At 32.0% G+C, this 23,008-nt stretch overlaps 4 protein-coding genes across 4 annotated transcripts; 1 reads left to right on the top strand and 3 right to left on the bottom strand.

Moving 5' to 3' along the window:
- Nucleotides 1-3,287: 3,287 nt before the first annotated feature.
- K444DRAFT_561884 (putative cytochrome P450 monooxygenase) lies at nucleotides 3,288-5,301 on the bottom strand. The gene is made up of 2 exons (XM_024876964.1): nucleotides 3,641-5,301; nucleotides 3,288-3,549 (listed from the first exon to the last, which is right to left on the bottom strand). The coding sequence occupies exons 1-2, from the start codon at nucleotides 5,082-5,084 to the stop codon at nucleotides 3,410-3,412; spliced, it is 1,584 nt and encodes a 527-aa protein (XP_024736433.1). The 5' UTR covers nucleotides 5,085-5,301; the 3' UTR covers nucleotides 3,288-3,409.
- Nucleotides 5,302-5,854: 553 nt separating this feature from the next.
- K444DRAFT_561881 (uncharacterized protein) lies at nucleotides 5,855-7,512 on the bottom strand. Its single transcript, XM_024876963.1, has 5 exons — nucleotides 7,286-7,512; nucleotides 7,125-7,229; nucleotides 6,794-7,021; nucleotides 6,572-6,714; nucleotides 5,855-6,523 (listed from the first exon to the last, which is right to left on the bottom strand). The coding sequence occupies exons 1-5, from the start codon at nucleotides 7,490-7,492 to the stop codon at nucleotides 5,986-5,988; spliced, it is 1,221 nt and encodes a 406-aa protein (XP_024736432.1). The 5' UTR covers nucleotides 7,493-7,512; the 3' UTR covers nucleotides 5,855-5,985.
- An 897-nt stretch (nucleotides 7,513-8,409) lies between these two features.
- On the top strand, nucleotides 8,410-10,246 carry K444DRAFT_529825 (putative GABA permease; the record flags this gene model as incomplete). Its single annotated transcript, XM_024874848.1, has 7 exons — nucleotides 8,410-8,499; nucleotides 8,546-8,730; nucleotides 8,778-8,865; nucleotides 8,924-8,941; nucleotides 9,001-9,379; nucleotides 9,439-9,764; nucleotides 9,812-10,246. 7 exons carry the CDS (start codon nucleotides 8,410-8,412, stop codon nucleotides 10,244-10,246), a joined length of 1,521 nt encoding a protein of 506 aa, XP_024736431.1.
- A 2,597-nt stretch (nucleotides 10,247-12,843) lies between these two features.
- K444DRAFT_530044 (uncharacterized protein) lies at nucleotides 12,844-13,278 on the bottom strand (the record flags this gene model as incomplete). The annotated part of the gene is made up of 1 exon (XM_024874865.1): nucleotides 12,844-13,278. One exon carries the CDS (start codon nucleotides 13,276-13,278, stop codon nucleotides 12,844-12,846), a length of 435 nt encoding a protein of 144 aa, XP_024736430.1.
- Between the last annotated feature and the right edge of the window lie 9,730 nt (nucleotides 13,279-23,008).

The following is a 23,008-nucleotide window of genomic DNA, read 5'->3' as shown; positions in this document are numbered from 1 at the left end:
GCTTATTAATACTAATTATAACTTAAACTAATTATTCTAGACTTCTTAAATCTTAAAATATAAAGCTATTAGTAATATTTAAAGCATTTATAGCTTTATAATATCTTAAATATATGTCTTTCTTTTTTTTGAACTTATTTTTTTTATAAATTCGAACTTTAATTAAAATATTCTTATTTAATAATAATTCTAATAATAATTCTAATTTTTTTAACTTTATTTAGCTTCCTATAATTTAAGAACCTTTATAATATATACCTTTTATATTAATTATACTAGCTTGTTTTATATAAATTACTTTTCTTTTATTCTTGCTTTTCTATTAACTAAATTATTTTATAAATATATTTGTAAACTTATAAAAAAGCAAGTATTTTAGAATTATTAGAAAAAGAAAAAGAATATAAAAAGAATATTAGTAAAAAGAAAAAGAAAACAAAGATAAGAAATAAAATATAATTAATAAATATATAAATAAATATATTATTAGTTTTTAGGCTTACTAAAATTATTAACTAATATTATAGCTTTATTTACTTTTTATTTCTCTTTAAATTAATTTTTCTTATAATTAATTTCTAGCTCGAATTAGCTTTTCTTATATATATAAATAAAGTAATTTTCTTAATTTATTTTATAAAAATTAGTAAAGCTATAGTTTTTAGTTAAATATATAATTATATAATTATTATAACTAGTTTTAATTCATATATATATTTGTATTTTTTAGAATTAAGTTTTAGAGAAATTTTAAAGCTTATTATATAATTATATAAATTCTTATTAAGTAATAATAATATTAGAAATATAATAGAATTAAGCTTATTTATAAAAAATTATAAGAATTAAATATATTAGTAAACTTATTACTTATAACTTATAACTTATAACTCGGGTATTTATTTTATTAAAAATTACTTGTAATTAAAATACCTTATTTTATATATATAATTTTATTTAATTCAAATTCCTTTATTATTATTTATTATTAAACTTATATATATATAATTAAATTATATTTCTAAATATATATTATTAATTATAATATTATTAATTATAATATTATTAATTATAATATTATTAATTATAATATTATTAATTATATTAGCTTTATATTATTATTTTTATATTTCTTTATTCTCTTTTTTATTTTTACTAATATATAATTAGTTATATATATATAAAAAAAACAAAAAAACAAAAAAACAAAAAAATTATATTAAAGAATTAATTATAAAGAATATATTTGAAATAGCTAATTTATAAGAAATATATTTAAAGTTAATAGTTTATAAAAAGTATATTTGAAATTAATAATAATAAATAAAAATATACTTAAAGTAATTAGTTAATAAGTAATATATTTGAAACTAATAATAATAAATAAAAATAAATAATAAATAATATTTACTAATTCTTTAATATAAAGCAGTCTTATTATTATATTTTTATATTTTAAATTATTATCTTTATTTTTTAATTTTTAATTTTTAATTTAATTTCTTTAAAATTACTTTTATTTAAAATTTTATATATTATTATATTATAGCTTATTATAAAAAATACTAAAAGTAAAAGAATATTAGCTCTTTTTATAATTATTATAATATTGTTTTTCTTTTCTTAAGCCTAATTATATTTACTTTAAAGGAAAAGTATTTATAAAAGGCTTATAAACTAAAGTTAAAGCCTTTTATTTCTTGTATTTTAAAACTAATAAATAAAATAATAATAATAATAATAATAATAATAATAATAATAATAATAATAATAATAATAATAATAATAATAATAATAATAATAATAATAATAATAATAATAATAATAATAATAATAATAATAATAATAATAATAATAATAATAATAATAATAATAATAATAAAAATAATAATAATAATAATAATAATAATAATAATAATAATAATAATAATAATAATAATAATAATAATAATAATAATAATAATAATAATAATAATAATAATAATAATAATAATAATAATAATAATAATAATAAGTATTTAAATAAAGAAAAATAAAGATTTTATAAGAAGCTATAAATAAGTAATATTTATTAATATATAAAAAAGAAAATAATTTTTAAAACTAGATTTTTAAAAAGGTTCTTAAAATAAAACTTTAGTTATAATATATATATTAAATTATAATATAATATAAAGTTAAATAAGCTTCTTTTTATAAGTAAATAAAAATTAGTTATAGCTTTATATATTTATTTATTTATTAATATTTACTTAAATAAATATTTAAATAAATCTTATTTTTATATTAGCTAATTTTAATATAAAAATAAATATAAATAAAGGTAATAATATTTAAAATAAAAGAAATAAGTAAAATTAAAAAGAAATATAAGATATATTATTTTTTTAATAAATTATATATATATTAATATTTCTAGTATTATTATATTATATAATTTTTTTAAATCCTTAAAATAAATATTTCAAAAATAAAAAGTACTAAATATTATATAATATTAAAGGCTAGTTCTTGCTTTATTTATAAATTTACTTATTACTCTTATTTTAAATAGCTTATTACTTGATTAAATATATTAATATTTTATTATATATAATATTATAATTCTTATATATTCTTATAAAAGGTACTAGATAAGCATTTTTCCTGCCAGATTTGTTTACAAACTTTCCCAACCCTTTTTGCGACTCTCAATCTCGAGGCCTTGAGGTTGGTTGCTTTAAGCCAAAGCACCTTGTGAATTTAGCGCAACTCCCGCTATAGTTTTAGGGGCTTAGGCTCGAGCGGCAAAAAGAGCGCAACCTCGCGAAACAGGTTCAACTTCTTCCTGTTCTTCTTTCCTGTCAAGTAACCTGCAATGATTGAAGGCACAGGGAGGAAACTAGAAGGCGTGAAGCAAGGCCTTGCAGGGTGGTATTGATGCAAAATCATGAGCGCTGGTGGAAATGCTGGGTTGGAGTGATGCAGCGAAAACCTGAATCTGGCTCGGCTTCGGGAAACAGAAGATACTCCTTGAAGATGCTGAAAATATTCAACAAAACTGGAGAAAGAAAGTATCCTTGAAATGCAGACTTCTGCATCGAAAAGCTATTCGAGATCCGGAGTCCGCTATAAGCTGTGGAGACCGGCATGTCCTGCCATTCTGACCGACTTAGTGGTACGTAGACTTGTTAAGTAAATTCACCGCAAGGCGGCTTTCGAGTATCTGTACCTTCAAAATTTACTCCACCAAATCGTCTCAATATTCCCGGCTTTCGAGATGAAGCGGTAGATTGAAAATCTCCCTGCGGTCATAACATCATAAAACAGATCTAAAATTGTTCTAAATAGTAATATAAGCTAGCCCGGCGCCAGCTGAATATATCATGCTTTGGGTTGTTACTGGCCATAATTCCTCTCTTTGTACTCTTTACCCGACTTTCTCGAATCTCAAAATCAACTTTCCTGCCCTTGGCCCTGCAATAAATTCATCCACTGGCTCAATCCCTTCCGCATCCACGATATGCGAACTATAATTGGTGTATACTGCTGCTAACATAACGAGCATTTCTACGCATGAGTGGTTAGCACAGTCATGGAAGAAAACATAGATAAAACCCGAGGGTAAAAGAATGAGAATGAACCAAAGCAAAGAACTCACCTTGTATCGCAAACGCTTTCCCAATACATCCCCTAGACCCACTCCCAAACGACCAAAACCACTCCGCAACCTCCTTCTTTCGCTCTCCCATCCACCTCTCCGGCAACCACTCCTCAGCCCGCTCAAACACCTCTTCATTCCGATGCACCGAGTACGGCGCCGCATGTGCCACTACACCCTCTGGAAGCATAAACCCATGCAGCATGGCTCCTCCACGTGGTGCCACACGAGGTTGGCCCGCAGCACCAGGTGGGTATAACCGCAATGTCTCGTAAAGCGTAGCATTTAGAAGTGGAAGAGCATCCAAAGCGCGGGGGATAGCAGAAGGAGGGATAACAATGGAGGGTGAGAAAGCACTGCGTCCATAGGTAGAGGGTGGAAAGAGGAGAGGTGGATTGATAGAGCGTAATTCCGCGCGGAGAGCGGTTTGGAACTCTGGGTGCATTGAGAGCTCATACATGGCGTAGGTGAGGTTGATGCCTGAAGTTTCGTGGCCGGCGATGAGGTGACATAGCATATCTGAGGCGACAGACTTGCGGAGGAAGTCTGGACCTTCGATTGGGGAAGGAGTTGTCTTTTCCGTGCTTTTAGTCTGGGAGGATAATCGTTGCGCGTAGACGACCGGAGCAGTGCTTGTGGGGTCGATGGAGTTATTCTCGATGGCGGCATGGACAAGTGAGCACAGCTTCCAGCACATGTTCTCCATGTAAGCTTGGCCGTCCAGGGCCGCCTGCGCAACGAGGTTGATGCCGATTCGTTCCAGGTTCTGGGTTAGAGTTGGTAAGCGTCCTGCCCAGAAGAAGCCGTTCTTGACGACTGCGAAGGCCTTGAGGAAGTGAAGGCAGGCATCTTCATCGTCGAGGAAGTCAGTGCCATAGGCACTGCCAAATTCGTATGCCGACACCGTATCCATGCTGAAAGCCATATTGAGACGTAGGACATCAATCGAAGCCCCAGTAGTGGCAGAAGTAGCAATTTTGGGAAGGACTTTCTTTGTTAAGATGCGAGAATTGAACGCGGAGATGTCTGACGAGTTTTGGACGTAGGATTTGGAGTATACATTTGAGAATAGACGTTTATGGGCCGAGTGTGGTCCAGAGTGGATTTTGGCGACTAAGGGAGGTGTCCCGTAGTTGATGAATGCTTCATACCAAGCGTTCTTCTCCCAATCCCCATAAATCGTCTTCAGGCCATCGAGTGTGCACACACTCACCTCCTCTGGCGCGAGGCGTACGACTGGTCCGAGCCGTTTGTGAGCATCCCATACCGTGCGGTTCTCGCGCTTGCGGTACCGGATCGAGATCAGCCATATCGAGGAGAAGGGAACGGTGGGATGTGCGTTGGGGATAGCGTTGAGGGGTCGGAGCCTACCAAAGTTCTTTTGGACGAAGTAGAGGATCAGCAGGAGGGGCGGAAGGAGAAGCCCCAGGGTCAGAGAGGCCATGAGAGGGACTAGTGGAGGGTCTGCACTGGGGGAAGGAGATCAGAGGCGGGACGGGTCCGAGACCGAGGGAGGAAACAAACTAGCCGCTTGGTATTGCACACGGGTGATGAAAGGAGATGCGAACCCGGATATTGACCTTTCTTGACAGAATATCCAGTAATCTCTCTTGTCTTCGGGCACCTCGACCTGCATCAGCCGCCATCACCCAATAGCCCCCCAGTTGTGAAAAGAACTCGGCGGAAAATCATTTGACTCTGGGGCGGACAACGGGGAAGCTGCCCGCTAACGTATCTCCGTAGCGCCGGGGCAGCTGCAGAATTCGTTAGAGTGGCCTATCAGGGCAAACTTTGATAGCGTGTGTCGGGGTGATATTGTGGCTTCACAGCGTGGGAGGAGCCCTGGAGAAAACCCGAGCTCCCCGCCCCACCCCACTTCTACCGCCTGTACCTAGCCAGATTTTAGTGAGCAGCTATGGCCGACTCTTGCGCAACACCGCACAAGTTCGACCTTCCTCCAGAGTTCAATAGTTTTATCCAAGCGTACCAGGAGATTTGATACCAGTTACTTGGATATTTAATTCCTTTGAATACAAACTTCCCGTTGCGTGGGTTTATGTTCGAACACAAAAGCGAACTGTTATCTGAGAGCTGGATCAGGGAGCCAGGTTGAGACAATCACGGAACTGACATATTTTGAGCCGGAAGCTTTTTTGCGTGTTCGACGACATGTCTAGCCTTTTTTGAGAAGTCTACAAAATTGTATTCTCAAAAGCTCGAAACAACTCAAAACGCCCCCAATCCGAGTCCCAAGAATCCAGCATACCGCCAACTCCTTCTATTAAAATACACGAACCCTCCAAAATTGTCGTCCAAAATCATCAAATGTGGCTGCCTCTCCCACGTTACAGTGCTATCCCGTGTTCCACCGTGTACGTCCTTTCCTTCCTGATAATCATTTGCTGGCTATCGTTGCTCCGTGTACTGACCCCATCGTCGCCAAGCGGAAAACCGTGCATCACAGTCGCAGTATGACTGACCGAATCTCCTCGTAACATCCTGTGATTCATAGTGTTCCCGTGCACTGGTTCATAATTTATGTTCCAATTATCCTGACCCTCCAATTGTTCGGGTTCCACCTTATTTTGGTGAAATGTGCCTTGCGAAACGTTCGACGCAGATTTATTGCTCTTCCCAAAGAGATCTCGAAGGCCATAGCTGCCGCTTGGGCTGGAATCTGTGAATTCAGTCTTCGGTTGCTCGCCCCAGTTTGTGCTAATTGTTGACATGAAGGGCTTGAGGCAGGGAGTTGTTGCTGTCACAACGGAGAAGGCAATTTCGACTTGTGTCCAGGCGGAGAAGAATACGCCGTCGAAGCTGGGATCGGTGGTGAAAAACGCTCGGAAAAAGAAGTGGATCCTCAGGACGCAAAAGATAATAGTGCTGATACTGTTAGACTTAGGGATTAAGAGGGAAGTGAGGAAGACTTACGGCAGGCGGATACCGAAGGCCGCGATGACTATGGCCTTTTGCGACAGCGGCATGCGTACACCTGCAACGAGGAAGAAAGACATTCCAAATATAGCGACCTCTGAGATAATATTGAAGGCTGTTATGACTTGCCACCGTACAAGCTGTAATGGCACATCGTCAGTTCGCAAAACAGGGTCCATGTTCCTAGTGGTTTATTCAAGCTGCTCAGGAATAGCTTACCATTGACGGACATTGGTCAGATGTGATGTCTGTCCACGGGTTTCGTATATGGCATCGTAGACTGATAGCCCCAAGGGATGCAATGGTCCAGACGAGAACAAAATACCGAATGCATTTGGCCGCCTGCAAGTGTTTCTTGTACGGGCTAAGTCGAATAAATAGGAGATCGAGAGAGTGTTTCGACAGAGCCAGCGTGACTATATACAAAATGTCTGCAGCGTAGACCAACTGTTTCTCAGGGCGAGGAGTTAGCTTAGTTCATGGCCAGCTTAAATCTTCGAAAGTGCTTGCAAGTGGGAGAGTTGTAAAAAAACCTTTGGAGTCTACGTACCTTTTCTGCCGAGACCAAGTTGAATGGATCAATACCCTCTATGACTCTGCCCCACCCATGGTGGACGGACACACATACAACTGATGATTGTGCCAGCGCAACAACCTGCTCTATCTTATGACGAGTTCCATTCCAAGGAGCTCCGATCGAGGGTTTCGTACCGTTGCAAACGCAAATACCGTATCATCTCCCAACCATGGCCCGCTAAAGTTGAAGCGTATGTATATTCGGATGACGAATGTGAGCAGGATCAGCGCAATGCCCGTGGCGGCGACAAGCACAATATCAGGGCTGTGGTCGGTAGGGTTCGCGATCAGGAAAGGAGCTGCCTGCCCCGAAGGTACAGGAGCGTGAGTCGGTGCCGACATGTTAAAATCATGAAGTTGAGTAATAAAAACAAAACTGCCAAGATGGGTACATCCCGCCTAGCTTTATCATATATGGCGAATTCAAAGCTGAAAGACGTGCCTCTCCTTTACCAAGTCCCGATACGTTCCCATGGGGGTGCTACACGGGCGGGTCGGGGGGGCGTTCCTGCCGAAAGACTCCTCCAATGGCACGACCGAGCCATGTCCGATGGAGCCGAAAAGAGCGTCACTCCCGGGGTAGAACCTTCATCTATTCGTTGCTGTTACTCCCCCACGTTGCTTGATAAGGGGTACCCAATTAGAGCCAATTAAGGTTCTTCAACGCTTCAGCACAACCCTGAAAACCAAGGGCCCACAGCTGGGGTTCATGTTTTGAATGGAGAAAAGCAAGTGCACGCTTAGGCGGGGAAAGATCCTACCGATGCGCGAGGGTGTCCGGCATGTCTCACCGGTGGGATGGGTGGTGACAGGAAATTGTTCCAATGGACCAGGGGAAGAAGGCAAACAACGCCACAGGCTGAGAATCCAGGCTCTCTTTGGCGCAACATGCGTGGCCGTCTGCAAGGAGCAAGCATGGCCCTCCGACGCCGCACTTGCTCACTGGCTATTTGCAAGTTTTGTGGGCCCATGTCCAATTCCTTCCAAATACCACCTGCTGAACCGGCCAAAGCGCTGGTGGGAGCTTTCCCCGTCTTTTGGTTGTTGGGGTTCCTTCTTCCATCCTTTATCCACTGCCCAATTGCTGTCTCACTGCAAAGAAGTGGCACAATCTTGTAGCTCAAGCTACCCCATCTTAATACTTTGTTAAGGCGCATTGTAGAGAGAGATCTACCTCCGCAATCATGGCGAGCACCGATTCGAAAGAAATAGGCGTGGAGATGCACGACATAGACGCTGAGCAAGGCGACAATCCCGACATGACGGGTACTCACATATCTGTGAATTCAATAGGTACAGCCTACGATCAACGGGATATGCGTGTGATGGGAAAGCTCCAGGAATTGCGCGTAAGAGATGTATTTAACTGACTTGCGCAACCACTAACCGATTCAGCGAAATTTCCGCTTCATCTCCATTCTAGGCTTTGCTTGTACGCTGATGAGCACATGGGAGATCGTCCTCGCATCGACAGCTTTTGCTCTGGAGAATGGAGGTTCTGCAGGATTGATCTGGACTTTCGTGATAGTTGTAGTGGGCTACTCCTTTGTCTTCGGGTCTTTGGCGGAGATGGCTTCGATGTAAGAGCGCATCCCATATCAGTGGCTCGTGAGTTAACGAGACACAGGGCTCCTACTTCAGGAGGTCAATATCATTGGGTATCTGAGTTTGCGCCGAGAAGATTCCAACGTTTGATGAGCTATATGACTGGATGGGTATGGTTGCAATCTTTGTGTAACAGTAACGTTTGTTTTGCTAATGTTGTCTATATAGCTTTGCGTGTGGGGTTGGGTATGTCCCTATACAACTCGATACTGTTTACGCACATATAAATGCTAATATATCAATAGTTAAGCGGCATTGCAGGAGTTTGCTTCTTCACAGCTCAATTAATCGAGGCCCTCATCATCCTCAACCATCCTACGTTTGTTCCTCAGCCATACCACGCGACACTCCTTATCATAGCTGTTGCTGCGTTCTCCATCTTTTTCAATACGTTTCTTGCTAAGAAGCTACCGCTTGTGGAGGCGATCCTACTCCTCATTCACATTGCTGGCTTCTTCGCCATCCTGATCCCTCTTTGGACCCTAGCTCCACGAGCCAATGCGAAAGACGTTTTTACGACCTTCAACAATGGTGGAGGGTGGAATAGTGAAGGAACATCTGCACTAGTCGGTATTCTAACTGCAGTCATTTCATTGACTGGTTCTGATTCTGCCGCGCATATGTGTATGTTGACTTTCCTTCAATCTATTGTTGAGTTCCATTTAACTGACACGATGCCATAGCCGAAGAAACAAAAGACGCGGGCGTCGTTCTTCCCCGATCAATTATGTGGTCTATTGTTGTCAACGGCTCTCTTGGGTTCATCATGCTAGTCACTTTCTGCTTCACTTTGGGTGATCTTGACTCGATCCTCCAAACACCTACCTACTCGCCTCTCGTCCAAGTGTTCTTCAACACCACGAACTCGTATGCTGGCTCCAACGTCATGACTGCAATCATTATCATCACTCTCATCGCCTCAGCCATCTCCACCATCGCCACCTGCAGTCGCCAACTCTGGGCCTTCGCTCGTGACAAAGGACTTCCATTTTCTTCCATCTTGGCACACGTACGCTCCCCTATCCACTCACCAGCGTATCAGCTAACATCAAGCAGGTCTACCACGGTTGGGACATCCCCCTAAACGCCATCTTCATGAGCTTCATAGTCACCGCCATCCTCTCACTCATCAACCTCGGCAGCACAGTCGCAATCCAAGCCGTCGCCTCTCTCTCCGCCTCAATGCTCCTAACCTCCTACATGGTCTCAATCTCCACCCTTCTTCTCCGACGTTACACAGGCCCTAACCTGCCCACCCGTCGCTGGTCTCTTGGTCGCTGGGGAGCGGTAGTTAACATTGTTGCTTTGTGCTTTTTGAGTGTTTTCTGGATTTTCTCGTTCTTTCCGCCGACGGCGGTGGTGACGACCACGACGATGAATTGGAACTCGTTGATGTTTGCTATTATTGTTGTTGTGGCGTTAGTATATTATTTGTTGAAGGCGAGGCATGAGTACGTTGGGCCTGTTATGTTGGTGAAGCGTGATAGCTAGTGGGAAGTTCTGAGAGAACGGTGGTTCCTGCTGCTGGAGGATGAGCCATTAGTTGATGGTCAGCAACTATGTTGCGTGTCAACTGGTCGCTTTTGGTAGTAGCTACAATTCATGTGACGGTCACGAGGCAACAGAACCTCTCCGGAAGAAGATAGTCCGTTAATTAAATAGGACTTTCTGCTTCCAATTGTCCCGTATTTTGCGTACTGCAAACCTCATGCAGACTTTCTTGCTCGCACTGCAAGGAAGTCGGTGGGGCGACACGCACTCTCTCAATTGGCCTATATCAGACCTCAATATCCTCGTCAGAAGAAACATGATTAAGCGAAGCTTTTCTACACTCCGGCCCTCCTGCCGGCGATCACGTATACCAATTCTATAACAAGCCGTGGCGACTGAGTCTGAAGTCTGGACTTTCACTACCAAAGCCACAATTCAAATGATCTGATACTCTCCCTACCCCACAAGCTTTACTATGAGTCTCTTATAATATTTAGTATTAATGTTTCTCCGTGGGAAAGTTACCATTTCCCCTTTGAATCAATTCCTTTCAGCTCCTTTACGAGTCTTTTACCCCGCACGATGTGTTATCCGTTACACGAAGCTCGCGAAACGAGTACAGACAATCGTTGATAGTACAATAGCAGAGAAGATAGATGCGGGGTGGGCAATACGCATTGCCGTAAGCAGCTCGACGCGGAATATCGTAATGGGAGTTATCAGAGCTATCTATCCAGCGGCATTAATATATGGCAGCCCGAGGCTTGAGACCTTCTCCTTTATACTTGGTATGAGATTAGAGCAAAACCCATATTCCGGAGAGCCAGTAGCAATGGCATATGCATTAAGCTCACCACTAAAGCTTAGATTTCGCAGCATTGTATTACTAATAAGTAATAGAGTAATAATGCTCATACTTAGATAACCTCGATAGCAATCCGGATAAATGCATTTTTGCTATATGTACAAGATTATCCGAATGCTATAAAGAAAAACTTAGGGGGGGAGACAAATCGTCGAATTAAGTACGGTGCCTCTCCATTTATTTGGTGCAATTTACAATGTGCATTATTGTTGTGGCCTTGCGTTTCAATGATTAACAGTAATATGATTCTAGGCCTGACCATCGCTGGTTACAATGCTGTTTCACGCTTTTTTGGTTGCTTTAGACATGGCAGAAATGAAAAACACTCCAGTTGGCAAAGCAAAATTATAAATTGGCAAGATCCCGTTGAATCAATGCTGGGTAGCACGCCCCCTGAAACTTTACGCCCATTTTAAAAGCTTGAGTGTAGTCTTGCATGATCTATCAGTTTAGTGGGAACAGAAATTACATTCTTTTATCTATCGCTGCTACTATTGAATGAGAGACAATAATCTGCTAGAATAGTCTGATCTTGGCACTACAAGCATAAACCCAAACCATATAGTAAACTTCCAAACCGGCTTCGCCTAAACACTGTTAATGTTCCGATATACGGAGGGGGTTTCAAGAATTGAAAACCACCCCATGTAGGCCGGTGAGCTGTTCCTACCATAGAAAGGTGTCGAATGCTTCGAAAGTCTGCACATATTTTCTGATTTGATCTGGCAGAATACAGGGGCGTGGTCTTCAATCCTTGAGACCCGATTGGCTAGGTATTTGAGGCCTCCGAACCATCACGAACGTAGCGAGAAAATGAATGTCCAAGCCCAGCTACATATTCATGCGATTAGCCACAATCCAACTTGCATGGGATGAACATAAGTTCGACAAGAATACCGAGTTGATCCATATATAACTGTTAGAATCTCCCATTACCTAGAATATTCGTCCTTTCTAACTCAGCCTTGCAGGTTCGCCGTGGAAATTACAAATCATGTTGGCCGACGATTTCAGGCTTGTCCTGTCTAAGGACCTCAGAGGCGCAATAATAGAAACTGTCATTCCCAAGAATACTGCTCCATTTGGACGAATCTAAAGTGTCCAGAATACGCTCTATTGATCCGTGCTTTGTCTTCGAGCAAGACGAAAGCATGTGGCAGATCATGGACAAAATAAAGGAAAACGACAGGGCGGAAACATTCTTGTCCAAAGCGGAAATACATTCAGCGCATCCCTGCGACATACTCCAATCCACCCTGGGAGCTGAAGCACGACAATTCGCTACTCGTGAGGGGTAGATGGGCCTATCGAGATGCACATGGATATACATACTCTGCATCAAATAACCTCTTAAAACGGTAGCGCAGCTATGAATACATCTGAAGAGAGAAAGGAGAAGATATTGCTACCATTTGTCACGGTAAAACGTTGATGTGCGTAGAAGTTGATTGCTCGAGAGCCCTTCTGGGCGAGAACTAGTTACAAGGTAGTCGCTTCGGCTAGTTACGTCATACGACGTAACAGGTTTCGTCGCGAAGTGTAGCGAACCATCAATATGAATCCACCCTTTTTCATTTGTGCCGCAAGGCCCGTAGCACGCACCCAGGTCAGAGCAAAACGCTGAGGTAGAGAGAAGAAAGAAACATTGCGGGTGGCAAAAAGAAGGGGAAGTGATGCCTCTCGCGATCGCACAGACAATCCACCTCAATCTAGGTCATCGGAAACTTGGAACCTAGCGTCTTGCTGCCATGGATAGGTCGTGGTGCATCATTCCAAAACTAGCTTCGGCATCCGAAGAATAGTCCGTAAGATGCTTGTTCCCGGGATTGGCTCCATCCAACAGAGTGCGGAATTCCCAATGCGGGATCATGTTACTACTCTCCAGTAGAGCAGCGACAACGACTTCATCATCTTCCAATCCGAAGTGAACATTTCTGGAGGAAAACTTTGGCTCCTTGTTGTATTTTGTCCTGTATTCATCGACCACATGATCTGACAGTTCCAATTTGAACCGCTGAAGAGGACCTTGAGTGGTGGGAAAGTTTGGGTGAACCTTGGTAACTTGTCGAGGAACGAGAAGGAGATAGCTGTCATTGACGTAAAGTGTATAGGGTATGTCTGGTCTGGTAGTGCTGCATTGAAACTCGGCTCCTTCAACTGGTATCATGTCAATCCACGAGAATGATGGAGAAAGCAGTGTCAACTCACAGGTTGGCATTGTGATGGATATTTTTCTTGGGTGCTGTTGAACTAGCTAAGTAATAAAGCTAGGGTCACGTGCTTGCAATGTAAACCAAGTAAACGATACTGAATTGACTGCTGTTCTACAGTGGTAAGTAGCCCGTATATATAGCCCTGAACCCCCTAAATCACATGCACTAAATCCCTATGCCAGCTGAACCGATTCCAGCCGTACAGGGTATTCCAGCTGGACAGGGTATTAAGCTAGTGCACAGCCCCATGGCGTTCGGTTCCAAGGCTTACTAAGCCTATTAGGGGCCTCAGGCCCCTAATTTCAACAGGTGCAACAACCTGATAGGTGCTTGGATTCTGAGCAGAAAGAGCAAACGTTCGTTCCTTTTGTGCGAGCGACAAAATCGATAGAAGTTGACAAACTATGGCGGCCGCTTGTCAATGTAAGATCAAGCTGTTGAAAAAATGTGTAGGAAGGATGGATTTCGCTAGCTGGGAGATCTCCTAGAAGGCCCTCAATGCACTTGACGGGAGCTACAGTCGGTCCGATCCAAAAGCGACAAAACGGTCGCTCTTTTACGCCCATAATAACTTTTTAACCACAACCCTAATTAATTAATACTAATGGTGAGATTATAGAATAGAACCAGGCGAAAAATACCTATTAATTAGATTTTTAATATCATTTGTGGTTCATTAATAATCGAGGCTTAAAGTGCACGGACCCTTTTTACTTTTTTGATTTTCCCCCATACAAAACGCGAATATATTTGCTCGCTAAGGTCACGTGATCCCGGACTTCAGGGGGAGATCGCAGCATCTCACCAGTATTATTATTAATATAATAATAATAACTAAGCCCTATAAGCTTAAGTAAACCTTCCTAAATACTAAATATAGCTTTTTCTGGTACTATATATATTATATATATAGTAGGGCCCTAATTATATGGGTTTCAAGCTAACTTTTAGCCGAACTAAATTCATAAACCTTACTTATTACTTAGCTACTTTCTTTCCCTTACTTTTATATATTATCCTATTCGTCCATTACCTTTTTAGATATCATTCTATAGCGTTTTTGCTTCCGTATATACTAAGCAGCTTGTTTAATACTTAATCCCTTCTAATATATATCTATCTAGTAAAATATATAATTATAAAACCTTTATATAGTCTCAATTAAATAAGTTTCAAGTATCTCTACTACCTTAATCTTGGCATCTGGGAAGCTAGCCTTCTTTACTTAATAATATCGAGTTTTGCTATATTTCTAGTATATCTCAATTAGGTTAATTTTATAGTAGAACTTTAGTAAAAACATAGCCTTATATTCCCGATCTATAATAAGCTCTTTAACTTGGAACTTCTCTTTAAAGAAATCTTAGTAATTTAATAATATACGAGTTAAATAGTATATTTGTTTAATAGCAGGAGGATATTTAAAGGATATAGTATACTTAGTATTCTTTAAATACTTAAATCTCAAGCCAGGTATATTATAACCTTATTTAATAAAAATCTATTTTATATTCTTAGGCTTTCTTTCTTTATTTAAATTAAATTACTAAAGAACTTAAATAGTATCTTATAATCCCGGAATTATATATTCTAATAAAAAGTATATATCTCTTCTATAGGCCTTAATATTACCCTTTTTAATTCCCTCTAGTAACTTATTTATATTAAAGGCATTTAGTATACTTTTACTATATAAAGTATATATAAAAAACTAATTAAATATTAGAATAGCTATATAGTTTAAATACTTCTATTTAAATATATTAAGTATTCTAGTAACTCATACTAATAGCTGTTTTATATCTTATTAGGAGTCTCTATTTGAGCCTAAATATATAATTTAATAGATATTTAAATCGGAATTATCCGGAATAAAAATGCCTTTATTATTTAGTATTCTAATATATTCTTTAAAGCCTATAAATTCAGAATTATAAATTAGCCTCTCTTTATTCTTTCCCGGCATTTTTTACTAATTATTTATTAGCTAGAGGCTCTTTTTATAATTAAATCTATAGAAATAGCTCTTATTATAAAAGTATATTATATATATTTATATTCTAATTAAAAGTAAAAATTAAATTATATACTATATATTAGCTTTATTCTTCTTATATTAAATTATATATAATAAAAGCTCTTTTATTAATAGTAAAAACACCTCTTAATAATACTAAATTATATTATAATTAGTTTAATCTAAAAGTAATAAAATAGTTACTTTTTTATATCTATAATAACTTTTTAATTATAACTTTAATTAATTTATATTAACTAATATAATTATAGAATAGAACTAGACAAAAAATATCTATTAATTAGATTTTTAATATAATTTATAATTTATTAATAATCGAGGCTTAAAGTATATAAACTCTTTTTAATTTTTTAATTTTCTTTTATATAAAACACGAATATATTTACTTATTAAGGTTATATAATTCCGGATTTTAGAAAGAGATCGCGATATTTTACTAGCCTTATTATTAATATAATAATAATAATTAAGTCCTATAAGCTTAAATAAATCTTCCTAAATACTAAATATAGCTTTTTCTAATATTATATATATTATATATATAATAGGGCCCTAATTATATGAGTTTTGAGCTAACTTTTAGCCGAACTAAATCTATAAATCTTATTTATTATTTAGCTACTTTCTTTTTTTTACTTTTATATATTATCTCATTTATTTATTATCTTTTTAAATATTATTCTATAATATTTTTATTTCCGTATATATTAAATAGCTTATTTAATATTTAATTCTTTTTAATATATATTTATCTAGTAAAATATATAATTATAAAACCTTTATATAGTCTCAATTAAATAAGTTTTAAGTATCTCTATTACCTTAATCTTAATATCCGAAAAGTTACCCTTTTTTATTTAATAATATTAAGTTTTATTATATCTCTAGTATATCTTAATTAGATTAATTTTATAATAGAACTTTAATAAAAATATAGTCTTATATTTCTAATCTATAATAAGCTCTTTAACTTGGGATTTCTTTTTAAAGAAGTCTTAATAATTTAATAATATATAAATTAAATAATATATGTATTTAATAATAGAAAAATATTTAAGAAATATAATATATTTAATATTCTTTAAATACTTAAATCTTAAGTTAAATATATTATAATTTTGCTTAATAAAAATCTATTCTATATTTTTGGGCTTTCTTTTTTTTATTTAAATTAAGTTACTAAAAAACTTAAATAATATCTTATAATTCCGGAATTATATACTTTAGTAAAAAGTATATATTTCTTTTATAGGCCTTAATATTACTTTTTTTAACTTCCTTTAGTAACTTATTTATATTAAAAATATTTAATATATTTTTATTATATAAAATATATATAGAAAACTAATTAAATATTAGAATATATTATAATAAAATAATTTTATAATAGTAATAAAGAGCTTAAATTAAGCTAAAGGCTATTTACTAAACTAAAAATACTAGCTATATACTAAGTTATATATAGTAATACTATATAACTAATACTATATAATAGAATAGCTATATAGTTTAAATACTTTTATTTAAATATATTAAATATCCTAGTAATTTATATTAGTAGCTATTTTATATTCTATTAAAAGTCTCTATTTAAGTCTAGATATATAATTTAATAAATATTTAAATTAGAATTATTTGAAATAAAAATGCCTTTATTATTTAATATTCTAATATATTTCTTAGAACCTATAAATTCAGAATTATAAATTAGCTTCTCTTTATTCTTTTCCGGTATTTTTTACTAATTATCTACTAGCTAAAGGCTCTTTTTATAATTGAATTTATAGAAATAGCTCTTATTATAAAAATATATTATATATACTATAGGAGAGAAACTATAATAAGATAAAAACCTATATAAAATATACTAGAATATGAAATATAACTTAATAGTAAAATAATAAATTAAAAGTATAAATAGTAAAGTTTAAATAGTAAAGTATAAATAGTATATAATATATAAAAGTTTAATTAATTAAATACTAAAAAGGAATTATTTTCTAGGATTATAGAAAAACTAGCTTTTTTATATAATTTCTATAAGTTATATATAAAAGGCTATAGCCTTTACTATATAACTTCCTGATATTATTATTTTTTAATATTACTAATTTGCTTTCAGATATAATAAGGCTTTAATTATTAATCTCTAGTAACTAGATACTATTATTTAAATATCTAATAAAGGTCTTGAAAGTCTAATTTCTTAAAATAATATTATATAATTAAATTAAAACCGCTTTCTTTAACTAAACTTTTTATTTAATAAATACTATTCTAATAATATTAAGCTCTATTATTAATTATTTATTAATATCTTTATTATTTTCGGTATTATCTTTTTATTATAAGTATCTTAATAATTTATTAGTAATAGTATATTTAATTTTTTTAATATACTTAATTTCAAAATTAAATAGTTAAATCTATACTAGCTAGTAAATAACTAGAGCTTTAGGAAAATCTATAAATGCTTTATTTAGCTATATAATAAATATATTAATATCTAGTTTAAAAATAAAATAAACTTTATATAGCTAGAATTATATTTTCTATAAATGTTTTACTAGCCCTTAGTATTCTTTTTTAATAGTATTATGCTTTTATTTAGTATTATTTTAGATTTTAGACTTATATTATATAACTTTCTTTTTCTCTTTATTATTATATTAACTAAGAATTCTGCTCTATTTATTTAGGCTAGTATTTATTACTAATATAATTATTTCCTAACCTTCTAATAGATTATAGTATAACTTATAGAATATTAAAATAATAATAAGCTTTTTTTAAAGAATTCATATAGCTTATACTTATTTATTACCCTAGTCCTATATTATATCTTTTTTTATTAAATAATAAATAGGTTTAGTAATAACTATAAAGCCTTTAATCTAAATATAATAATAAATAATAATTCTAATAAATGCCTTGCCTTTAATTATATTATTATAATATTCCTATCTTAAGATCTTAGTAATTTCTGAACTTAAAGGGCTTCTTTTAAGTATTCTATAAATAAAGCTAATAATAATTATATTATTATAATAGAACTGCGATTTTTCTCTAATACTAGCTCTGGCTTATTTAATTCTATTTAAAGTTATATTCAGGTTTTAAAGGTATTTAAATATAAAATATTAAATACCAGGTAAAATAATCTGCCTATTATAATTTATATAAAGTTCTTTAACTCTAATATTATTAATAAATAATATAGTAATTTTGGGAAACAGATTCTCTAGAATAGTTATAATAATTTATATAAACTATATAATAGAATTAGTAGCTTCCTAAAATAGTATAGTTATTCTTAATAGTTCTAGAAATATTATAAATATAGTTAAATCTTTACTATAAATATCTAGTATAAGTTAATTATATCCGGAAAAGAAATTAATTAGAGAGATATAAATATATTTAATAAATTTCTCTGAGATCTTATTAGTAAACAGAAATAGGTTAGTATCTTATAGGATTACTAAATTCATTTTTATAGTAATATTAATTAGTCTATAAGTCCTAATAACCTTTTTTATAACTAAGAACTATAGATTTTAGTAAAGTTTATTATATTTCTTAAAAACTTTATAATCTAGGTATTTTAATAATATTTTTATTATTACTAATACTAGAGCTTTAAGATATAGGAAATTTTTCTCTTACTAGGCCTTATATTTAATAGTCTTAATTAGAATAAATAGACTAATATTCTTATAGACTTTTCTTATTTCTTTCTAATTAAATATAATTATATCTTTTTAATTAATTATTAATTCTCGAAATATAGCTAGTTTCTTTTCCTAAAGCTAGTTACTAATATCTAATTATTTAAAACATTTCGGAATAAATTATAAATCTTTTAAAATAGCTAATATCTTTAGTAAAAAATAGTTCTTATATTTTCTAATATATTCCTATAAATATTTTCTAGTTTTGGATTTCTTAAACTAGTTCAGATATTTATCTGGGCTCCTTCCCGTTCTATTATTAGTATTTACTAATTAAATCTTCTTATTCTTTATTTTATATATTCCTATAACTAGAAATAGATTATAGTTATTATTATTATTATTATTTTTAAAAGCTATAGCTATTTTCTCTAGTACTTTTTTTATCTAATCTCTAGAGTTTATAATCTTTCTATTTAGCTTCTTCCTATTTAGATATAAAAAGTATCTTTTTATCCGGTATTCTAATATATCTTTCTTAAACTCTTATATATTCCAGAATTATTTCTAGTTTTAGGTTCTATATTTTATAGCTTTGGGAATATATTTCCTTATTATTAGGAAATATTATTTTATTTTATTTTTAGAAATATCTTTACTTAATACTCTTTTTATTTCTTTTTTTATTAAATCCGGAACTATTTTTAATAATATTTTAATTAGAGCCTTTTCTATTTTAGTTTCCTGCTCTATATTACTTAATTTCTTAACTCTAGAAACTTAATACTTTTAAACTATTACTTTTTTCTATTTCTCGGTATTTTTTAAAAATAGAATAATTATAATAATATAAATATTTTAGTTATTTTTAGAATTAATAAACCTTCTATTTTATAAACTATTATTTCTATATATGATATTTATCTTTATCTTTACTAAGAATAATTAACTAAATAGGATCTTTAGAGCTTTTTTAACTAGGAAAAACATATCTTTATATCCTATTCCGTTTATAATTTTAGTTCTAAGCTTTATTATTTTTATAAATTCAAATTCCATTCTAGTAATAATAGATATTTAATAATCTATAATATTATATACTATTTTATTAATATTTCTAAAAATCTTTTTAGGAAAAATATTAACTTTAGCTTTAATATTAATTATTTCTTTATATTTAATACTTTCTTAAAGTCCTCGAAATATAAATTAGAAGTATAGAAATTATATAATATATTTATAAGCTAGTAATATTCGAATATTAATACTATTATCTTTAAATCAAATAATTCTATTAATATTAAATACCTGAACTAATATTTCTAATTCCTTAAATATTTTATTTATTATATAAGCTATAGTTATTAGCTTTGCAAATCTCCTAATATATTTAATTATATTTAATATAATAGTATTTCTTATTTATAAAATAATAAAATAAAAAGCATTATTCTTAATTTATTAGTTTCGAAATATAGTAGCTAGATCTGGTATTTTTAAGGTATTAATAAATATTTTTATTTCTTTCTAAGTTTTTAGAAGTAAAATAGTTACTTTTTTTAGTAGTTTTATTAAAATATTATCTATTTCAGAAGTCCTATATTTATTATAGTTAAGAGTATACTAGATTCCTAATTCGTTCTATTTATTTCCGGAAGTATTAATATTTATATTCTTAGCTAGGCTATTTCTTTATTTATTATTTCTTGAAATAGTATTTTTCTAGTCTTTTATATAAAATAGCTTTTTTTTAGTTCTGGCTTATTTTCGGAAAACCTTTTTAGCTATTTCTATTTCTTTTTTTTCTTTTTTTTTAATAAGAAACCCATTATAGTATTAATAGAAATACTATTTATAGCCAAATTTTAATACTATTTATTAATTTCAGAACCTGAAATATTAGTAATTCTAATATAATTTCTTCTAAAATAAAGCGGCTATTTAGATTCCCTAGATATAATTTACTTGTTTTTATATATAGATACCGATTAGCTAGTTTCCTTTTCTCTTTCTTATCTAGTAAACTAGATATTTCCTATTAATTTCTAGATATTTTTGGATCGAATATTTAAGTTATAGTCGAATTCTTCTCTTTAAACTTAGAAAACAATTTGGTTAAACTACTAGTATTTACTAATAAGAAAAAAGGAAATACTTTTTTATCCCGATTCAAATAGTTCTTTATACTATTTTTTATTAAATTAATAAATATATTTATAATTTATAAGCTCTTCTATTAGTAGATAATAGAATTAAGAAATATAGATATATTCTGGATTAATATTATTATTTTTATTTTTATTATAATATTTATAGCAAATTTGTTTTCTCGATTCTAGGTCTATATTATAGGCTATATTAACTTGAATAGTATTCTCTAATTATATTTAAGATTAATTTTTTCCAGAATATAGTTATTTAGATTCTTTATTTATTTTAGTTTAATTATTATAGCTACTATAGTATTTCCTATAACCTCTATTATAATTTCTAGTATATTTCTCCTAAAAACCCGAATTATATTTATTGGATAATTAATACTATTATATTTATTATAATTAGCTAGATTATATAAATAGGCTATAGATATTTTCCCGAATTATAATAGTAGCTATATTAAATTATTTTTATAAATCCTTTTGAATTATAGTAATAATAAATAGTTTTTCTAGATTTCTTATTAGCTAATTAATATTATTTTTCTTGGATTTACTATTTTTAATAGATTTTATATAATTATCTATAGGTTAGATTCTTCTTTTATTTATACCTATAATAGCTTTAGGAAATATAATAGAAAAGACTAGTAAAAAGTAATTATTTTCTGGCTTAGAAACTATATTGTGAATTATTATATTCAAGTATTCTTATCTAAGTCTAAATATATCTGGATTATTAATAATATTAAAACGGTATTTCTTTTTTTTATACTAATAGAATATTATTATTTTATTATATATTTTATTATATTTATAAATAGAAATATCTATAGATTCGAAGTTTGTATTCTTAAAAATATAATCTTTTATTAGAATAGATAATTTCCTTATAAATTCTCGATACTAAATAATTTTTTATTTTTTTTAGTAGCTTTTTTAATATTTTATTAAATATATTAATATAAAACTTAGAAAAGATTTCTTTATTCTGGGCTTATATAATAATCTAATTAAGAAAATTATAGCTAATTTTAAGTATTTTCTAATTATATTTCGGAATTCCTTTAATAAAGCTTTAAAGAACTTAGTTTCCTAGTAATTTCCTGGATTATTAGTATAGTATTTTAGTATAGCCTTAATCTAATTCTTATAAATAGGAGAGATATAACAAATAATTGTTTTTCTTTTAGTATTATTAGAAATATAATAGTTCTTATATATATCTATATACTATTCTAAGAATATAAAGATATTATTTCCCTAAAATTATAGTATTTCAGGAGTTCTTATAAATAGTAAATTTAAATCCGGTATTAGTATATATTTATTCTCGGCTATATTAATCTTAATAATTTCTTCTATAATTAATTATAGAGTTTTTATATCTGAGACTTCTACTAATAAGGTTCCTAAAGAACTAATTTCTTATTTAAATATATCTTTTGGTTTAAAAACCGGAATTTGGGGAAAGCTAGTTAATAGTAGTAGATATAGCCTAGGTTCGAGTTTTAATATTAATAATAATAAAATAATAGCTTTTCTAGTCTTATTCTTATTATTTATATTTTCTTTTTTATTCTATTAGCTTAATACCTATAGTATTTTTCTTTACTTTTACTAAATTAGATATATTTAATAATACTATTAAAAGTAATAATAAATATAATTTTACTAATTTTACTAATTTTTTTGACTTTTCTAAATTATTTATATAATTTCTTATTTCTGATTTCTTTTCGATTTTTATTTCTAATTCCTAATTACTATTTTACTTAAAATTAAAAGTATTTCCTTTTTTAAATATTTTTTCCGGATT

This window comes from Hyaloscypha bicolor (genome assembly GCF_002865645.1).
Source record: "Hyaloscypha bicolor E unplaced genomic scaffold K444scaffold_83, whole genome shotgun sequence".
NCBI lineage: Eukaryota > Fungi > Ascomycota > Leotiomycetes > Helotiales > Hyaloscyphaceae > Hyaloscypha > Hyaloscypha bicolor.
The sequence above is the reverse complement of the archived record's forward strand: the minus strand, read 5'-3'. Positions and strand labels throughout refer to the sequence as shown.